General features: G+C 43.2%; 1 protein-coding gene across 1 annotated transcript in view; it reads left to right on the forward strand.

The window, feature by feature from the left end:
- The window catches only part of LOC122559408 (tyrosine 3-monooxygenase), a 38,622-nt gene that overhangs the window by 7,970 nt on the left and 10,516 nt on the right, over positions 1 to 20,136 (forward strand). Inside the window, exons 6-10 of the mRNA XM_043708859.2 lie at positions 4,573 to 4,718; positions 4,830 to 4,965; positions 10,589 to 10,658; positions 14,449 to 14,505; positions 16,678 to 16,773. Of these exons, the coding sequence (XP_043564794.2) occupies positions 4,573 to 4,718; positions 4,830 to 4,965; positions 10,589 to 10,658; positions 14,449 to 14,505; positions 16,678 to 16,773 (505 nt within the window). The remainder of the gene's footprint in view (positions 1 to 4,572; positions 4,719 to 4,829; positions 4,966 to 10,588; positions 10,659 to 14,448; positions 14,506 to 16,677; positions 16,774 to 20,136) is intronic.

Here is a 20,136-nt window from a genome sequence, read left to right on the forward strand (position 1 = left end):
TATGGATCTTAGGAGGAAATGCCTAGGATTTTGGCTTTGACCTTATCATAACCTGCACTCCAATCAGATACTGAAGACACCCTGTGCATTTAGAGTCCGAGGGTCATACAGATGCACAGCATGGAAACAGACCCTTCGGTCCAACTCGTCCATGCTGACCAGATAACCGAAATAAATCGAGTCCTATTTACCAGCATTTGGCCCATTTCCCTCTAAATCCTTCCTGTTCATATACCCATCCAGATACCTTTTAAATGTTGCAATTGTAATTGTACCAGCCTCCACCATTTCCTCCGGCAGCTCATTCCATACACGCACCACCCTCTGCGTGAAAACGTTGCCCCTCAGGTCCCGTTTAATTCTTTTCCCTCTCAACCTTTAACCTATGCCCTCTAGTTTTCTCATCTTTTTGTATTATTTCCTTATGTTTCCTTAATAAATTTCAAGATGTTTTCATTCTTTGTAAAGTGTTTGAGACATCCAGTGGTTGTGAAAGATGCTATATAAACATAAACCTCATTTTTGTAATATAATTTTAGATTAAAGTGGCTTCATTATTTTGGTTTTTACTTTGAGAGGGTTGGAGTACAAGAGTAATGAGCAGCAACTGCAATGTTTTTTGGTGAGACCAAGCATGGAGCACTGTGTGCAGTTTTTGGTCTCCATACCTGAGCAAGCATACTCTTGCCTTAGATTAGGTGTCACAATATGTCACTGACTTCTAGGGTGTGAAGATTGTCCCATAAAGAAAGATTGAGTAGAATGGACTTAAACTCTTCAGAAACAGTACAGAAGAATGAAACATGATCTCATTGAAACATTTGATTCGGAGAACATAGAACATAGAAGAATACAGCGCAGTACAGGCCCTTTGGCCCTCGATGTTGCGCCGATCCAAGCCCACCTAACCTATACTAACCCACTATCCTCCATATACCTATCCAATGCCCGCTTAAATGCCCATAAAGAGGGAGAGTCCACCACTGCTACTGGCAGGGCATTCCATGAACTCACGACTCGCTGAGTGAAGAACCTACCCCTAACTTCAGTCCTATATCTACCCCCCCTTAATTTAAAGCTATGCCCCCTTGTAATACCCGACTCCATACGCGGGAAAAGGTTCACACTGTCAACCCTATCTAACCCCCTAATCATCTTGTACACCTCAATCAAGTCACCCCTAAACCTTCTTTTCTCTAATGAAAACAGCCCCAAGTGTCTCAGTCTATCCTCATACGATCTTCCTTCCATACCAGGCAACATCCTGGTAAACCTCCTCTGCACCCGTTCCAGTGCCTCCACATCCTTCCTATAGTATGGCGACCAAAACTGCACACAATATTCCAGATGCGGCCGCACCAGAGTCTTATACAACTGCATCATGACCTCAGGACTCCGGAACTCAATTCCTTTACCAATAAAAGCCAGTACGCCATATGCCTTCCTCACCGCACTATTTACCTGGGTGGCAACTTTCAGAGATCTGTGTACATGGAGACCAAGATCCCTCTGCTCATCCACACTACCAAGTATCCGACCATTAGCCCAGTACCCCATCTTTTTGTTATTCTTCCCAAAGTGAATCACCTCACACTTAGCTACATTGAATTCCATTTGCCACCTTTCTGCCCAGCTCTGCAGCTTCTCTATATCCTGCTGTAACCTGCCACATCCTTCCTCACTGTCAACAACTCCTCCGACTTTCGTATCATCCGCAAACTTGCTCACCCAACTTTCTAACCCCTCTTCCAGGTCATTTATAAAAATGACAAACAGCAATGGTCCCAAAACAGATCCTTGCGGAACACCGCTAGTGACGGCACTCCATGAAGAAACTTTGCCATCAACTACTACCCTCTGTCTTCTTCCATCCAGCCAATTCCTAATCCAAACCTCCAACTCACCCTCAATGCCATATCTCCGTATTTTCTGCAGTAGCCTACCATGGGGAATCTTATCAAACGCCTTACTAAAATCCATATATACCACATCTACCGCTTTCCCCTCATCAACCTCCTTCGTCACCTTTTCAAAGAATTCAATAAGGTTTGTGAGGCACGACCTACCCTTCACAAAACCATGCTGACTATCCTTGATCACATTATTCCTATCCAGATGTGCATAAATCCTATCCCTTACAATTCTCTCTAAGACGTTGCCCACAACAGAAGTGAGACTCACCGGCCTATAGTTACTAGGGTTATCCCTACTCCCCTTTTTGAACAAGGGAACCACATTTGCTAGCCTCCAGTCTTCTGGCACTACTCCTGTAGACAAAGAGGACATAAAAATCAAGGCCAATGGCTCTGCAATCTCCTCCCTTGCTTCCCAGAGAATCCTAGGATAAATGCCATCAGGCCCAGGGGACTTATCTATTTTCACCTTTTCCAGGATTTCCAACACCTCTTCTCTACATACCTCAAAGCCATCCATTCTACTTATTTGTGACTCAGTATTCACATCGACGACAATGCCCTGTTCCTGAGTAAATACTGAAGAAAAGTATTCATTCAGTGTCTCCCCAATCTCTTCCGCCTCCACACGCAACTTCCCACTACTATCCTTGACTGGACCTATTCCTACCCTAGTCATTCTTTTATTCCTAACATACCTATAGAAAGCCTTAGGGTTTTCCCTAATCCTACCGACTAAGGACCTTTCATGTCCCCTCCTTGCTGCTCTTAGCTCTCTCTTCAGGTCCTTCCTGGCTACCCTATAACTCTCAATCGCCCCAATTGAACCTTCACGTCTCATCTTGAGATAGGCCGCCCTCTTCCATTTAACAAGGGATTCCAATTCCTTATTAAACCACGGCTCCCTCGCACGACCCTTTCCTCCCTGCCTGACAGGTACATAATTATCAAGGACACTCAATAGTTGCTCCTTGAACAAGCTCCACATATCATTTACACTCTTGCCTTGGAGTCTACTTTTCCAAGCCACACATCCTAAGTCATGCCTCACCGCATCATAATTTCCCTGACCCCAGCTATAACTCTTGCCCTGTAGTACACACTTATCCCTCTCCATCACGAGTGTAAAAATCACCGAATCATGGTCACTATCCCCAAAGTGCTCACCTACCTCTAATTCTAACACCTGGCCTGGTTCGTTACCCAGAACCAAATCCAGTATGGCTTCACCTCTTGTTGGCCTGTCTACATATTGTGTCAGGAAACTCTCCTGCACACATTGAACAAACACTGACCCATCTAACGAACTTGAGCTATAGCTTTCCCAATCAATATCAGGAAAGTTAAAGTCCCCCATAACAACCACAGTTAAAGTCCCCCATAACAACCACGAGAGGGGACGATCATATAGACTCTGGTTCACTCCAGAGTCAGAGTAGATAGAGTGTGGAACTGGAAAAAGCACAGCAGGTCAGACAGCATCTGAGGAGCAGGACAGTTGAGGTTTCAGGCAGGACCCTTCATTAGTCCTAAGCTTACAGCATCTGCAGTACTCACCGTCTTCCTCTAGAGGCACTCTATAACTGGAATCATTGTCTCAGGATAAGTGGTCTGTCACTTATGAATGAACTGAGGAGAAATGATATGTGAGGCAAGTTTTTCACACAGAAGGTGATGAGTGCCTGGAATGCGCTGCCAATGGAGGAGGTGGAAGCAGACACAGTAGCAGCATTCAAGAAGCACCTGGATGACTACATGAATAGGAAGGGGATAGAGGGATATGGATCCTGTAAGTGAAGACAAGTTTAGCATGAAAGGGCAAAATGTATCGGTACAGGCTTGGAGGGCTGAAAGGCCTATTCCTGTGCTGCATTGTTCTTTGTCGTTTGTACTAAATGTCTTCAGTCAGAGAGTGATGGGTCGGTAGAATTCTCTACATAGGTAAAGATGTTCAGTTACTGAATATATTCAAGGCTGGAGAGAACTAGATTTTTGGAGTCTACAGGAATCAAGGGGCTCAGGCAGAAAAGTGGAGTTGAGGTCATTGATCAGCTAAGGTCCTATTGAAAAGTAGGCTGGAGGGATCGAGTGACCAACTACATCTCCTAATCCTTATTTTCTTACTTATTTTAATCAAGCTTCAGTGATGTGAATCTACCCATTTGATTGCAATTTATTTATTTTTCAATGCACCTTTTTATCTGCTAATGCAATTGCCACAATTCACCCTATTTTTCGTTTTAGTCTCCACAGAGATATGTTGGTGAATTTCTTTTGTCTTGACTAATGAATGTGACAATGCTATTATAGACGTTACGTTGCCAGATGAGAAATTCTGAAAACATAAGTTTAAACTCCATGTGACAGCTCGAGAACTTGGATTCAGTTTAAAAGCTTGAAATGCAAAGTGAGGAAGTGCCGCCAGAAACTTTTCATTAATATCTTTGAAGGAAGGAAACTTACTTTCTTTACTCAATTTGCATTTATATGTGACTTCAGTGGCACATCGATTTGGTTAACTATTTAATATCCTCTGTCGGATCCTGATAAGCTACTCAAAGAGATTGAGGCTGAGCCTTAAATATTGGCCTTGCCCTCCATGCTCACAGCCTGGGAATGAATCGAATATTGGTGTAAATGTGTATGCTTGTTATGCTAGGAAGGAGGTCTACACAAAGTTGTCCACATTGTACCCAAGCTATGCCTGCAAGCAATTTCTGGATGCCTTTCATATTCTGGAGAAACACTGTGGTTACCAGGCTGACAACATCCCTCAGCTCCAGGATGTCTCCAATTTCTTGAAAGGTGAGAATTCTATCCCATTGGAGTTTCAGGCTTATTCTTTCAGCACCTGCAGAGGAATAAAATTAAGCCAACTGCCAGTCCCAACCTGACTTGATTCTTTCTGTTTTCTAGAGAGGACAGGTTTCTGCCTGCACCCAACTGCAGGTCTCCTGTCGCCCAGGGATTTTTTAGCCAGCTTGGCATTCCGAGTTTTTCAATGCACTCAGTATATCCGTCACTCCTCATCACCAATGCATTCTCCTGAACCGTAAGCCTAACAGAAAAATGTGTGTTCTCATGTGAGTGAGTGCTAGTGGGTGTCTGTGTGTGCCTTCATTTGAGCGTGCATATTTGCCGTGTGTGAGAGAGAGAAAGAGAGTGCAATTGTTACACTCCTCGCAATTATTTCTTTCAAATATTTGTTTTAAGAAAATTAAGGAATGACATTAATGACAAATTGGAGATTGAGTATGGTAAAAAAAAAACAAGCAAGACAAATACAAATTCTTGTTAATTTTCTTTTATTTTCATTAATTGCATGTATATGCTGCATATTAATTGGGATGTCTCTTGAGTTACACTTACTGACATTGTGATGTGGTTGTTAGGAGGTGGACACTTGCAAAGTTTCACTATGTGAATAAATATAAGACTGAATAAATGTTGACTCCAGTATTACGGTTTATCAAATGGCTTTTCAAATTAAAACAGATCGATCTTTGCTATTTCCAGATATTTTAATGCAGAAATTAAAGCAAATAGTTGTTATCTGTGGTTTGCTACCCGTGCCATGTGCTAACGAGATGAGGAATAGAGAGAGAGCAATTGAGCATGTGACTACAGGGATGGTGCAGGAGGGAGGAATTCAGATACCTGGATAATGGAGGCTTATTCTGGGTAGGTGGGACCACTATAAACAGGATGGTCTACACCTGAACCAGAGAGGTACCAATATCCTGAGGGAGAATATTGCTAGTGTTCTTCAGGAGGGTTTAAACAAGTTCAGCAGGGTGATGGGAATTTGAATTGTAGTTCCAGTGTCCAGGAGGTTTGAGAGTGGCAAGGTTATGAATAAGGTTGCAAGGCCACAGGAGTGTAGCAGCAGGCAGGAAGGTGGTTTGAAGTGTGTCTACTTCAACGCCAGGAGCATCCAGAATATGGTGGGTGAACTTGGAGCATGGGTTGGTATCTGAGACTTTGATGTTATGGCCATTTCAGAGACATGGATAGAGCAGGGACAGGAATAGTTGTTGCAGGTTCCGGGATTTAGATGTTTCAGTCAGAACAGGGAAGGTGGTAAAAGAGACGGAGGTGTGGCACTGTTAGTCAAGGACAGTATTATGGTGGCAGAAACAACGTTTGATGAGGACTTGTCTACTGAGGTAGTATGAGTTGAGATTAGAAACAGGAAAGGAGAGGTCACCCTGTTAGGAGTTTTCCCTAGGCCTCTGAAAAGTTCCAGAGATATGGAGGAAGGGATTGCAAAGATAATTCTCAATAGGAGCGAAAGTAGCAGGGTAGTTGTTATGGGGACTTTAACTTTCCAAATATTAATTGGAAATACAATAGTCCGAGTACTTTAGATGGATCCGTTTTTGTCCAATGTGTTCAGGAGGGTTTCCTGACACATTATGTAGACAGGCCAACAAGGGGGTGAAGCCACATTGGATTTGGTACTGGGGAATGAACCCAACCAGGTGTTAGATTTGGAGGTAGGTGAACACTTTGGTGATATCCACCACAATTCAGTTATGGTTAATTTAGCGATGGAAAGGGATAAGTATATACTGCAGGGCAAGAGTTATAGCTGGGGGAAAAGTAATTATAAGGCAATTAGACAAGATTTAGGATGTATAGGATAGGGAAGGAAACTGTAGGGGATGAGCACAACTGAAATGTGGAGCTTATTCAAGGAACAGCTACTGCGGGTCCTTGTTAAGTATGTACTTGTCAGACAGGGAGGAAGCAGTCAAGTGAGGGAACTATGGTTTACTAAAGAAATTGAATCTCTTGTCAAGAGGAAGAAAGAGGTTTATGTAGAGATGTGACGTGAAGGCTCAGCTAGGGTGCTTGAGAGTTACAAGTTAGCCAGAAAGGATCTAAAGAGAGAGCTATGAAGAACCAGGAGGAGACATGAGAAGTCTTTGGCAGGTAGGGTCAAAGAAAACCCTAAAGCTCTCTATAGGTATGTCAGGAATAAAAGAAAGACTAGAGTAAGGTTAGGGCCAGTCAAGGACAGTATTGGGAAGGTGTGCATGGAGTCCAAACAGACAGGAGAGGTGCTAAATGAATATTTTTCATTAGTATTCACACTGGAAAAAGACAATGTTGTCAAGGAGAATATTAAGATGCAGGGTATTAGACTGGATGGGATTGAGATTCATAAGGAGGAGGTGATAGCAATTTTGGAAAGTATGAAAATTGATAAGTCTCCTGGGCTGGATGGGATTTAGGGAGGAGATTGCAGAGCCTTTGGCTTTGATCTTTATATCATCACTATCTACAGGAATAGTGCCAGAAGACTGGAGAATATCAAATGTTGTTCCCTTGTTCCAAAGGGGGAGTAGAGGCAACCCTGGTAATTATAGACCAGTGAGCCTTACTTCGTTTGTGGGTATAGTGTTGGAAAGGATTATAAGAGATAGGGTTTATAATCATCTAGAAAGGAAGAAATTGATTAGGTTTAGTCAGCACAGTTTTGTGAAGGAGTGGTCATGCCTCACAAATCTTATTGAGTTCTTTGAGAAGGTGATCAAGTAGGTGGATGAGGGTTAAGTGGTTGATGAATACTGGGCTAATAGTAAGATTCTTGGTTGTATAGATGAGCAGAGAGATCTCGCTGTCCACGTGCATAGATCCCTGAAAGTTGCCACTCAGGTTGATAGGGCCGTTAAGAAGACATATAGTGTGTTAGCTTTTATTGGTAGAGGGATTGAGTTTCGGAGCCATGAGGTCATGTTGCAACTGTACAAAACTCTGGTGTGGCAGCGCTTGGAGTACTGCGTGTAGTTCCAGTTGCCTTATTATAGGAAGGATGTGGAAGCATTGGAAAGGGTGCAGAGGAGATTTACTAGGATGTTGCCTGGTATGGATGATGAGGAAAGGCTGAGGGATTTGAGATATCAGAGAGAAGAAGGTTAAGAGGTGACTTAATAGAGACATACAGATGATCAGAAGTTTAAATAGGTTGGACAGTGAGAGCCTTTTTCCTCAGATGGTGATGGCTAGAACGAGGGGACATAGCTTTAAATTGAAGGGTGATAGATAAAGGACAGATGTCAGAGGAAGATTCTTTACTCAGTGAGAAGTGGGGGCGTGGATCACACTGTCTGCAACAGTAGCAGACTTGCCAACTTTAGGGGCATTTAAATAGGCATTAGATAACCATATGGATGTAAGTGGAATAGTGCAGGTTAAATGGGCTTCAGATTGGTTCTACAGGTCAGCGCAACATCAAGAGCTGAAGGGCCTGTACTGTGCTGTAATGTTCTATGTTCTATGTTCCATGATTTTTAAATTAACGTATTTATGAATTGACATTTCTACATCTGCAAATAAAGAAATTTTAGGTGAATCAATCTAGCCTTGCCCCAAATCCAATGTACAATACATTGCCCAATGCAAAATTGAGGAATATTGAATGATCATTTTTGAAAGTGCCTTTTTAAAAATTTTCAGTTTTTAAATTATGACCATAATATGAACATGTGTAGGCCATTCGGCCCCTCGAGCCTGCTCCATCATTCAATAGGATTCCTCACATTCCTCACTTCCTGCCCTTTCCCCATAACTCTTGATTCTCCAACTGATCAAGAATCTATCAATCTCAGCCTGAATGTATACACAAGGACTCTTGTGGCAAGGAATTCCAAAGAATCACAACTGTCTGAGAAGAGAGATTCCTCTTCATCTCAGCCTTAAATTGGTTCCCCTTTATTTTGAGACTGTGCCCCTGATCCTAGACCCTCCCATGAGGGGAAACACCCTCTTAGCGTTGACCCTGTTAAAGCCCTTAAGAATCCGATATATTTCAATGAGTCACTTCTCATTCTTCTAAACTCCAGTGAGAAGAATCCCAGCCTATTTAACCTTTGCTCGTAAGACAATGTCCTAAGTCCCTTTGTGTTGCAGCTTTCTGCAGGTTTGCTCCATTTAAATAATACACACTATTGTCTCAGGTTCAGCAACACAAGACTGTGCCCCTAATGACTGTGCAACCTTAATGGGCTGAATGGCCTGTGCTGCTTCTATTGTACATAAAGTTCCCAGTCATAAAACCTAATCAGTCAGGAGTGAATGGTCAGACAGGAGTGTGTGTGGTCAGTCGGGAATGAATGGTCAGACAGGAGTGAGTGGTCAGACCAGAGTGAGCGGTCAGACAGGAGCAAGTGGACAGTCAAGAGTGAATGGTCAGTCAGGAATGAATGGTCAGTCAGGAGTGAGTGGTCAGTTAAGAGTGTGTGGTCAGACAGGAGTGAGTGGTCAATCAGGAGAGAATGGTCAGACAGGAGTGAGTGGTCAGTCGAGAGTGAGTGGTCAGTGAGGAGTGAGTGTTCAGAAAGAGTGTGTGGTCAGTCAGGAGAGAGTGGTCAGTTAAGAGTGTGTGGTCAGACAGGAGTGAGTGGTCAGACAGGAGAGAATGGTCAGACAGGAGTGAGTGGTCAGTCGAGAATGAGTGGTCAGTCGGGAGTGAGTGGTCAGACAGGAGTTTGTGGTCAGTCAGGAGTGAGTGGTCAGAGAGTAGTGAGTGGTCAGAGAGGAGTGAGTGTTCAGAAAGAGTGTGTGGTAGGACAGGAGTGTGTGGTCACAGGAGAGCACGGTCAGTCAGGAGTGAGTGGTCAGTCGAGAATGAGTGGTCAGTCGGGAGTGAGTGGTCAGACAGGAGTGTGTGGTCAGTCAGGAGTGAGTGGCCAGTCAGGAGTGAGTGGTCAGAGAGGAGTGAGTGTTCAGAAAGAGTGTGTGGTCAGACAGGAGATCGTGGTCAGTCAGGAGTGAGTGGTCAGTCTAGAATGAGTGGTGAGTTGGGAGTGAGTGGTCAGACAGGAGTGTGTGGTCAGTCAGGAGTGAGTGGTCAGAGAGTAGTGAGTGGTCAGAGAGGAGTGAGTGGTCAGTCGGGAGTGAGTGGTCAGACAGGAGTGAGTGGTCAGTCAGGAGTGAGTGGTCAGAGAGTAGTGGGTGGTCAGAGAGGAGTGAGTGGTCAGTCGAGAGTGAGTGGTCAGTCGGGAGTGAGTGCTCAGACAGGGGTGAGTGCTCAGACAGGTGTGTGTGTGGCCAGTCGAGAATGAGTGGTCAGTCGGGAGTGAATGGTCGGACAGGAGTGAGTGGTCAGACAGGAGTGTACGGTCAGAGAGTAGTGTGTGGTCAGTTGAGAGTGAGTGGTCAGATAGGAGTGAGTGGTCAGTTGAGAGTGAGGGGTCAGTCAAGAGTGAGTGGTCAGACAGGAGCAAGTGGTCAGTCAAGAGTGAATGGTCAGACAGGAGTGGTCAGTCAAGAGTAAGTGGTCAGAACAGGGGTGAGTGGTCAGACAGGAGTGTGTGGTCTGTCAGGAGAGTGTGGCCAGACAGGTTTGAGTGATCAGACAGGAGTGTGTGGTCAGTTGGGAGTGAGTGGTCAGACAAGAGTCAGTGGTCAGTTAGGAGTGCGTGGTCAGTTGGGAGTGAGTGGTCAGAGAGGAGTGAGTAGTCAGTCAGGAGTGTGTGGTCAGTCGGGAGTGAGTGGTCAGTCGGGAGTATGTGGTCAGTCGGGAGTGTGTAGTCAGTCGGGGTGAGTGGTTAGTCGGGAGTGTGTGGTCAGTCGGGAGTGTGTGGTCAGTCGGGGTGAGTGATTAGATGCAAGGTGCTGCCTATGAAAGAACATAAAATGATTAGTGATGTTGTCATCCTTTTTCACAGAGATTGCTGTCATGAGCTATTGGGACACATTCCTATGTTGGCCGACAAACAGTTTGCACAATTTTCACAGGCAAGGACTCACCGCTCACTGGTATCTTTATTTTGTTTAAGCTTTTAATGATCTTTAATTTTACATAATGTTCACACCCTGCCATTCCTCTCCTTGGGATTGTGGTTTCTGTATGATCTTTACATTAAATAATTAGGAGCAGATTCATTAACCTGTTTTATTTTTTCTTGTGTGGGTAAGAAGGAGACAGGAACCTGTTTGGTGCTGCAAACAACAGTTTGCATTTACATAGCACCTTTATGTCAGTAAAACATTGCATGATGTATAATAGAGTGATTAGCGACAAAAATTCACATCAAAGAAAAGTGCATTGGGGGAGGTGATCAAAGCTTGGTCAAAGAGGAGCTTTAAAGAAAGACAGTGAGGTAGAGAGAGAAAGAGGTTTAAGGAGAAAGGAGTGAAAATATTTTGAGCTGTTGGACAAAGTGATCTTTGATATTGCAAGAATGTGTGATTCCAACTCTGTTAGATGATGCTTGTGGCTTAATGTTAGCAAGACAAAAGTGAGGACTCTGGAAACTAGAGTCGAGATTAGAGTGGTGCTAGAAAAGCATAGCAGGTCAGACAGCATCTGAGGAGCAGGAAAATCGACGTTTCAGGCAAAAGCCCTTCATTAGGAATGGAGCCAGGGAGCCTCCAGGGTGGAGAGCCTCGGATGCAGCTGACCTGCTGTGCTCTTCCAGCACCACTCTAATGTAGCTTAATATTAGCATTCAAGCCTCAGAACCAGAAATATTTGGTTCAAACCCTGCTCCAACAATTTAATTGTATTATGCAGGCTGCTGTTTTAGAAAGTCAAGAGTGCTGGTCTGTCAGCAACATTCCTGCTGAGAGGTTCTGGACATGCCAATCAGCATTAATGACACATTTACCTCCAAAATCACTGCCAGGCACAGAGTTTGGTAGGTCGTATAGCAGAGAAGAAAATTGCAGGTGAAGTTGCCTACCAGGAGCTGTGTTTGGACTGAAATGTTGAACTGAGGTCCTGTCTGCTCTCTCGGACAGATCTCAAAGATGCCAAAACACTTGTCAAGGAAAGGCGAGGAAGCACTCTCCGTCTCCATGTCAACAGTTAAATCTCAACCAAGTCACCGAAGCAAACAACATAATCTTTTATCTAATTGTAAGAGTGTAGAAGTCAACTGGTACCTTTAGTACAACAGTGACCTCACTTCAGAAGTGTTGTGAAGGTTTTGACCTATCCGAAGATGTAAATGTTGCTATGTAAATGCAAGTTTAGATGCTTTCATGCACCTTCATGGACAGTATAATAATTCCATTTCTAAAAAGTTAATTCATGTTATGTGTGTGCCACTGGCCAGATCAGCACTTTATTGCCCATCACTAATTGATCAGATGGCAGTTCAACGTCAATGACTTTGCTGTGAGTCTGGAGTCACGTGTAAGTCAGACCAGGTAAAGATGGCAGATGCCCCCCCCCCAACAAAACCAACAGTGGTTTCTTTGTCATTATTAAACTCTTAACTCCGTATTTTTATTGGATTCAAATTCCACCATGGCACTCTAGCCTAGGTCTCTGAGTTAATATAAAACAAAAGAACAACAGATGAAATCTGAAATAAAAACAGGAAATGTTAGAGAAACTGTGCAGGTCTGGCAGCATCTGTGCAGAGAAAAAAAGAGTTAATGTTTCAAGTCCAATGACCCTTCTTCAGAACCTGTTCAGCAATGTGACACTGTGTGTGTTAACTGCTTTGCACTTCATTATAGATGATTAGGATCAGAACGATAAGATTAATAGTTCTTCAATCAGCAGAGATGAGCAGTAAGACAGCTCTGGCTTCACCCTCTTAGGATTGATGCAAAGTGCATTCCCTTTAGCAAGTGATCTCACTAACAGAGAGTAGGATTACTTTAGAACAGGGCTTCTACTTGTCTCTGTGATCCCAGCTGATCCCAGCTGATCCCAGCTGATCCCAGCTGATCCCTGCTGATCCCAGCTGATCCCAGCCAAGATTGCACTGCCAAAGCAACATAAATACACATGATTTGGAGATGCCGGTGTTGGACTGGGGTGTACAAAGTTAAAAATCACACAACACCAGGTTATAGTCCAACAGGTTTAATTGGAAGCACACTAGCTTTCGGAGCGATGCTCCTTCATCAGGTGATAGTGGAGGACACAATTCTATCACTATCACCTGATGAAGGAGCATCGCTCCGAAAGCTAGTGTGCTTCCAATTAAACCTGTTGGACTATAACCTGGTGTTGTGTGATTTTTAACTAAATACACATGGATGAATTCCTACAGTATTCCTGCCTCTGCTGAGGAGTTGGAATCAGCAGTCAGGAATCAATCACAGCAATTGGCTGTCTGAACCCAACCATGATATGAAATGTCCTTAGGGAAACTGAACATGAGTATTTTGTTTTTCATTTGACCTGAAGGTCAACTCTGTTCCAGTCGTTACAGTTTGAATACCCAAAATACATGTGTTTTTTTTTTCGTTTTTGACAATGTTTATAGAATGTGTATTTGATAGAAATGGTCCAATTGTTTGCAATAAATGTTTACAGGATATGAGAATCAGCATAATTTATTACCTATCCAAGTTGACTGGAGATCGTGATGATTGGCCTTCTAGAGCTTTGTTAGAAATGAGTGACTTATAAAGCCACTACAGGTGATGGTGGCGTGATGGTAATGTCACTACACTAGCAAGCCTCAGGCAGCATCCGAGGAGCAGGAAAATTGGGAATGAAGTCAGGGAGACTTTGGGGTGGGGAGATAAATCTCTCCACCCCGGGGGCTCCCTGCCTTCATTCCTGATGAATGGCTTGTGCCCAAAACGTCGATTTTCCTGCTCCGTGGATGCTGCCTGACCTGCTGTGCTTTTCCAGCACCACTCTAATCTTGACTCTGATTTCCAGCATCTGCAGTCCTCACTTTTGCCTAGCAAGCCTCAGGCCTGTTAATACACTGGGTTCAAATCCCAACATGATACCTGCTAAAATAGGAAACCAACAAATAAGTCTGGAATTAAAAGTTTTTCTTAGTAATGGTGACTATAGCAATTATGTTGATTATCATGAAAAAAAGATCTGTTTCATAAATGTGAGGATAGGAAGGAAATCTGCTGTCCTTGCCTGGTCTGGCCTATGTGTGACTCCAGGTCCATAACAGTATGGTTGACTCAACCATCTTTTCAGCACAAGGGTAAATGGAGATGGATGGTAAATACTGACCCTGTCAGTGACGCTTATATCACACTAAAGGACTTCTGATTGCAGCCAAAAACATCAAAAATTGTTGGGCACGAGAGTCAAATATTGACTCAGACTGGATAAGAACATTGAGATTGATTCCTGAAGGAAAATTTGCAAGCATTTGAGTTTTCACAACAATCCAGTCACTTCACATTCACCTTTACTGAGACAGGATGTTTCTAAAACTGAATTCAAATTAGGATTTGAACCTGTGTTCTCGAGATCTTTATTCCAGATCTCTGGATTAGAAATTAGGTCATATGATCACTACATCACTGTTCCCCTTTAATATAGCCACACATATTTGTGTCACTGTCTGAGATACCCACTATCACTTCTATGGGACATCCTGGAATTGGTGGGGATGCATTGGCAAACAACCTTTGCCCAATTATCTTCATCTTCTCCCAGATTTACCCACAATCAGAGTGAGAAAGAGAGGAACATATACTCTACACCTTTATTGCTTTGACCAAAGTGCACGGCTGGATGTGTAAATACACCTGAGATTTAGGATAATCAGATGTTAATCTGATCTTCTGCTTTTTCATATATCTTCAGGAACTTGGCCTTGCTTCATTAGGAGCTTCAGATGAGGATATTGAAAAACTATCAACAGTGAGTAATTAAGAAACAAAATTGATCATAAAGAATGAAGGTAAAGGTAATTTTGCCATAGTCCTTCCAGACCAGAGGGCTGCTGTTTCATTAGAGAGAGAGAGAGAGAGAGAGACGACTGGTGGTGGTTTAATCTGAGGGCCACCACACCTCAAGAGAGGGACAAGGGTGAGAAGGAGAGTCTGTCACGGTAACCACAGCCAGTGCATGAATTGAACCCACTCTGCATCACAAACCAGCCATCCAGCCAACTGGGCTCACCAATCCTGTCTAAATCTTCTGACAAAATCAAGATGACTAACTAAGCAGAATAAATCTCAATTTCCATCTAATACTGAATGAATAGCACTAAAATATAGTTTGTATTGTACAATATATATTTTTTAATATCTAGTTTCCAAATTTATTTCAACATTGCTGTTGACCTTATGCTAAAGAGTTGGAAATGTGTATCCGAAACACCTTAATCACATTTTTAGGCACAATTTAGACTATGATCTATTCTACAATTAATACTATCAGTACTGTTGGGCATTGTTTTTGTTACAATAATAGTGTTGTTGCAATAACCATTGAGGTGACTTCTAAATTAAGGAGCTTGTTAAAACTTACAGACTGTGTTTGACCAAATATTGGCTAAGTGTCAATTCAGGAGTATTTCTTTCTATGACTTTTAGTGACCTTTCTTACAAAGTTTTACATTGATCACCTCATTATGTACATACCATCCCTCTCTGGTACTACACCCATGTTATTTAGCACTCACCAGCAGCTGAAATGTTCCCCAGTACAAGGACCTTCGGGGATTCCTCCCCAGTACAAAGACCTTCTGGGACTTCTGACATCTCCACCATATTTCAGACCTAGCTGTGCTCAAGGTCAAGTACAGCTGCAAAGATCAACTTTTATTGAGCAATAGAAAACATAAGGAAAAGAAAGCAAAAAAAACTATATTTGCTTCTGGGATCAGACGCCTCTGAGCTTTTCTAACGCCTTTACACTCCTCCTGTCATGTGATGCACTGGATGGTGTAAAAATGTTCACCTCACTCCTAACCAGTGACTTTCTTATTAAAAGGTCATTCATTGACAGTAGGTGTTTCTGGGACAGTGAACATTTATTACCTATTCTCAAATCTCTAAAATTCTATATTGATCTGGTTGCTTTGAACTTAGTAAGATACCATTAACGCTTCTGATAGAATATTTTAGGGGAGTTCCATATTTCAGGAAAGATATGAAGATTGTTGTTGTCAGCATTATTGTTGTGTACTATTGAAACTGCTGCTGCTGCATGATATAGCTGACTGTCTGGACAAACAGGATTAATTTAATCTCTTTCCTGGATACAATTCTACCCTTTACAAACAGGGAGCCAGACATTTTCACTTGCCTTTTGAAATATAACTTATAACCATCTATAATTTGGTGTAATTTCTAAAGGACCATAGAGTCATAGAGCATGTAAACAGACCCTTCAGTCCAACTAATTCATGCCAAACATAATCCCAAACTAAACTAGTCCCACCTACCCTGCTTCTGGCCCATATCCCTCCAAACCTTTCCTATTCATGAACTTATCCAAATGTCTTTTAAAAGGTGTAACTGTACCCACATCCACCACTTTCTCAGGAGGTTCATTCCACATGCGAACCACACTCTGTAAAATCTTTGCCTCTCTTTTTTTTAAAATCTCTCTCCTTTTACCTTAAAAATGTGCCTCTAGTCTTGAAATCCCCCACCCTAGGGAAATGACAACTATCATTAACCCTATCTATACCCCTCAGTAGAACAGAGTTTTAGATTACATTAGATTAGATTACTTACAGTGTGGAAACAGGTCCTTCGGCCCGACAAGTCCACACCAACCCGCCGAAGCGCACCCACCCAAACCCATTCCCCTACACTACGGGCAATTTAGCATGGCCAATTCACCTGGCCTGCACAGCTTTGGAGTGTGGGAGGAAACCGGAGCACCCGGAGGAAACCCACGCAGACACTGGGAGAATGTCCAAACTCCACACAGTCAGTCGCCTGAGGCAGGAAAGTGAACCCGGGTCTCTGGTGCTGTGAGGCAACAGTGAGTTAAGAAACAGCTCAACTGTGATGCAATTGAATAATGGAACCAGTCTGAGAGGACAGATCTTGAATAATTTGCTGTTTGTTTCTATAGCTTTACTGGTTTACGATAGAATTCGGGTTGTGCAAACAGAATGGAGTTTTGAAAGCTTATGGAGCTGGTCTACTTTCCTCATACGGAGAACTTATGGTAAGAACCCAATAGTGCACAAATACACAAACAGTGGTAATTCTTTTCTGCTGTTGGAAGCAGCATTACAGTAAGTGCTTCTGTAGTTTCACTATTCATTCATCCATTCATTCATACGCGCTCTGTCTGAAGATAGCTCCTTCACTCATTGGCTGCTGATGCTTCATCCTCAACCCTTTCCTTGACAGGTTTCATTGGTCCCAGTTTGCCGTTGCCTTCCATTCGAAAGGCGGGTGTGGATGTAGCTATCAAGTCTATCTCAGCTGGAAAAGCAAACTAATTGCTTTGTTCTGAACTACACGTTAGCTGTCTGACCAACTGAGCTAACTGGTCCCACAATTTCTCTATAACAAATGTAAAAAGTTGCATTTTTATGATGCCTTATCCTATATCACTAGAGCATAAGACAATAAAACATAAGAGCCAAAATTACACCATTCGACCCATCAAGTCTGCTCTACCAATCAATCATGGCTGATAGGTTTTTCAACCCCATTTTCCCACTTTCTCCCCATAACCTTTGATCCCCTTGGCAACCATGAAGAGACAATGACATTCTGGTCATACCACTGGATCAGTAATCCAGGTAACCTATGGCTGCACACCTTACCTTTACACATTCAATTTTTAAAAATTCACTTGTGGTATGGTGTCACTGACTGGGGGAGCATGTTATTGCCCGTCCCTAGTTGTCCTTGAGAAGGTGGTGGTGAGCCGCCTTCTTAAACTGCTGCAGTCCATGTGCTGTGGGTAGACCCACAATGCCCTTATGGAGGGAATTCCAGGATTTAGATTCTGCAACACTGAAGGAACAGCGGTATATTTCCAAGTCAAGATGTGAGTGGCTTGGAGGAGAACTTGAAGATGGTGGTGTTCCCATGTATCTACTGCCCTTGTTGTTCCAAATGGAAGTGGCTGTGTGTTTGGAAGGTGCTGTCTCAGGATCTTTGGTGAACCTCTGCAGTGCATCTTGTAGATAGTAAACACTGCTGCTCCTGAGCGTCGGTGATGGAGGGAGTGGATGCTTGTGGATGTAGTGCCAATCAAGTGGGCTGCTTTGTCCTGGATGGTGTCAAGTTTTTTGAGTGTTGTTTGAGTTGCACCCATCCAGGCGAGTGGGGAGTATTCCATCACACTGCTGCCTTGTGCCTTGTAGATGGTGGGCAGTCTTTGAGGAGTCGGGAGGTGAGTTTCTCACTCCAATATTCCAAGCCTCTGACCTGCTCTTGCAGCCACAGTGTTTATGTGGTGGATCCAGTTGAAATTCTGATAACCCCCAGGATGTTGATAGTGGGGGATTCAGTGATGTAACACCTTTGAATGCCAAAGGGCAGGGGTTAGATTGTCTCTGATTGGAGATGATCATAGCCTGGAATTTGTGTGGCACGAAGGTGGCTTGCCAGTTGTCAGCCTGGGTATTGTCCAGATCTTGTTGCATTTGAATATGGACTGCTTCAGCATGCCTTACTTGGGTTTATTGTTTATCTAAGGCATGATGCTGAGTGATTACATGACAGTTTTTCATGTCAATACAGAAATGAATTTTGCTGAAAGTCTCTGTATCAGTAAATATAGGGTTAACCATGTGTGTAGGAGAAAGTGAGGACTGCAGATGCTGGGGATCAGAGCTTAAAAATGTGTTGCTGGAAAAGCACAGCAGGTCAGGCAGCATCAAAGGAGAAGGAGAATCGACATTTGGGCATAAGCCCTTCTTCAGGAATCATTCCTGAAGAAGGGCTCATGCCCGAAACGTTGATTCTCCTGCTCCTTTGATGCTGCCTGACCTGCTGCGCTTTTCCAGCAACACATTTTTAACCATGTGTGTGACATGAACAGTTTGGAAATAAGATCAGATATTCTATTTGTATTTTATATTGCCTATGAAATGGGTATTAATGAGACAATTACAGTGAATTGATATATTAAACTGGCAAATTACAGTATGCAAGGTGATGGCCTGGTGGTATTATCACTGGACAGTTAAGCCAGAGACATGGATAATGTTCTGCTGACTTGAGTTTGAGTCTCGGCATGGTGGAATTTGAATTCAACTTTTAAAAATCTGAAATTTAGAGTGAATCCACTGTCAATTGTTTGAAAAACCACCTGCTTCACTAATGTCCTTTAGGGAAGGAAACTGCCATCCTGACCTGGTCTGGACTACATGTGACTCCAGACCCACAGCAATGTGGTTGACTCTTAACTGCCCCCTGGGTAATTAGGGATGGACAATAAAGGCTACCCTAGCCAGCGACACCCTCATCCCATGACTGAATAAAGAAAAAAAAATCATTGTTAACATATTAAGCTGATAAATTACAATATCTAACAGGTGTGGCACATTAATCTAGCTATTAACAGTACATAACAGAGAACATTAAACTTGTAAAATAACTTCACAGAAGCAACTTGTGTGTTGATTTCTTAAATTTGGTTACAAGATGTGGAAGTTGCTGGCAAGACCATTTACTGCCAATCCTTAATTGTCCACAAGAGGATGTCAATGAGCCCTCCTCTTAATATCTGACTGGTTTGTGGAGTCATAGAGTCATAGAGTCATAGAGATATACAGCATGGAAACAGACCCTTCGGTCCAACCCGTCCATGCCGACCAGATATCCCAACCCAATCTAGTCCCACCTACCAGCACCCGGCCCATATCCCTCCAAACTCTTCCTATTCATATACCCATCCAAATGTCTTTTAAATGTTGCAATTGTACCAGCTTCCATCACTTCCTCTGGCAGCTCATTCCATACACGTACCACCCTCTGTGTGAAAAAATTGCCCCTTAGGTCTATTTTATATCTTTCCCCTCTCACTCTAAACCTATGCCCTCTAGTTCTGGATTCCCCCACCCCAGGGAAAAGACTTTGTCTATTTAGCCTATCCATGTCCCTCATAATTTTGTAAACCTCTATGAGGTCACCCCTCAGCCTCCGATACTCCAGGGAAAACAGCCCCATCCTGTTCAGCGTCTCCCTATAGCTCAAATCCTCCATCCCTGGCAACATCCTTGTAAATCTTTTCTGAACCCTTTCAAGTTTCACAATATCTTTCCGATAGGAAGGAGATCAGAACTGCGTGCAATATTCCAGCAGTGGCCTAACAATGACCTGAAAAATGTGTTGCTGGAAAAGCGCAGCAGGTCAGGCAGCATCCAAGGAGCAGGAGAATCGACGTTTCGTGCATGAGCCCTTCTTCAGGGCTTATGCCCGAAACATCGATTCTCCTGCTCCTTGGATGCTGCCTAACCTGCTGCACTTTTCCAGCAACACATTTTTCAGCTCTGATCTACAGCATCTGCAGTCCTCACTTTCTCCTAACCAATGACCTGTACAGCCGCAACATGACCTCCCAACT

Source organism: Chiloscyllium plagiosum, unplaced genomic scaffold (genome assembly GCF_037043375.1).
Source record: "Chiloscyllium plagiosum isolate Xiang-an unplaced genomic scaffold, Cpla_swu_hap1 HiC_scaffold_19, whole genome shotgun sequence".
NCBI classification, from domain to species: domain Eukaryota; kingdom Metazoa; phylum Chordata; class Chondrichthyes; order Orectolobiformes; family Hemiscylliidae; genus Chiloscyllium; species Chiloscyllium plagiosum.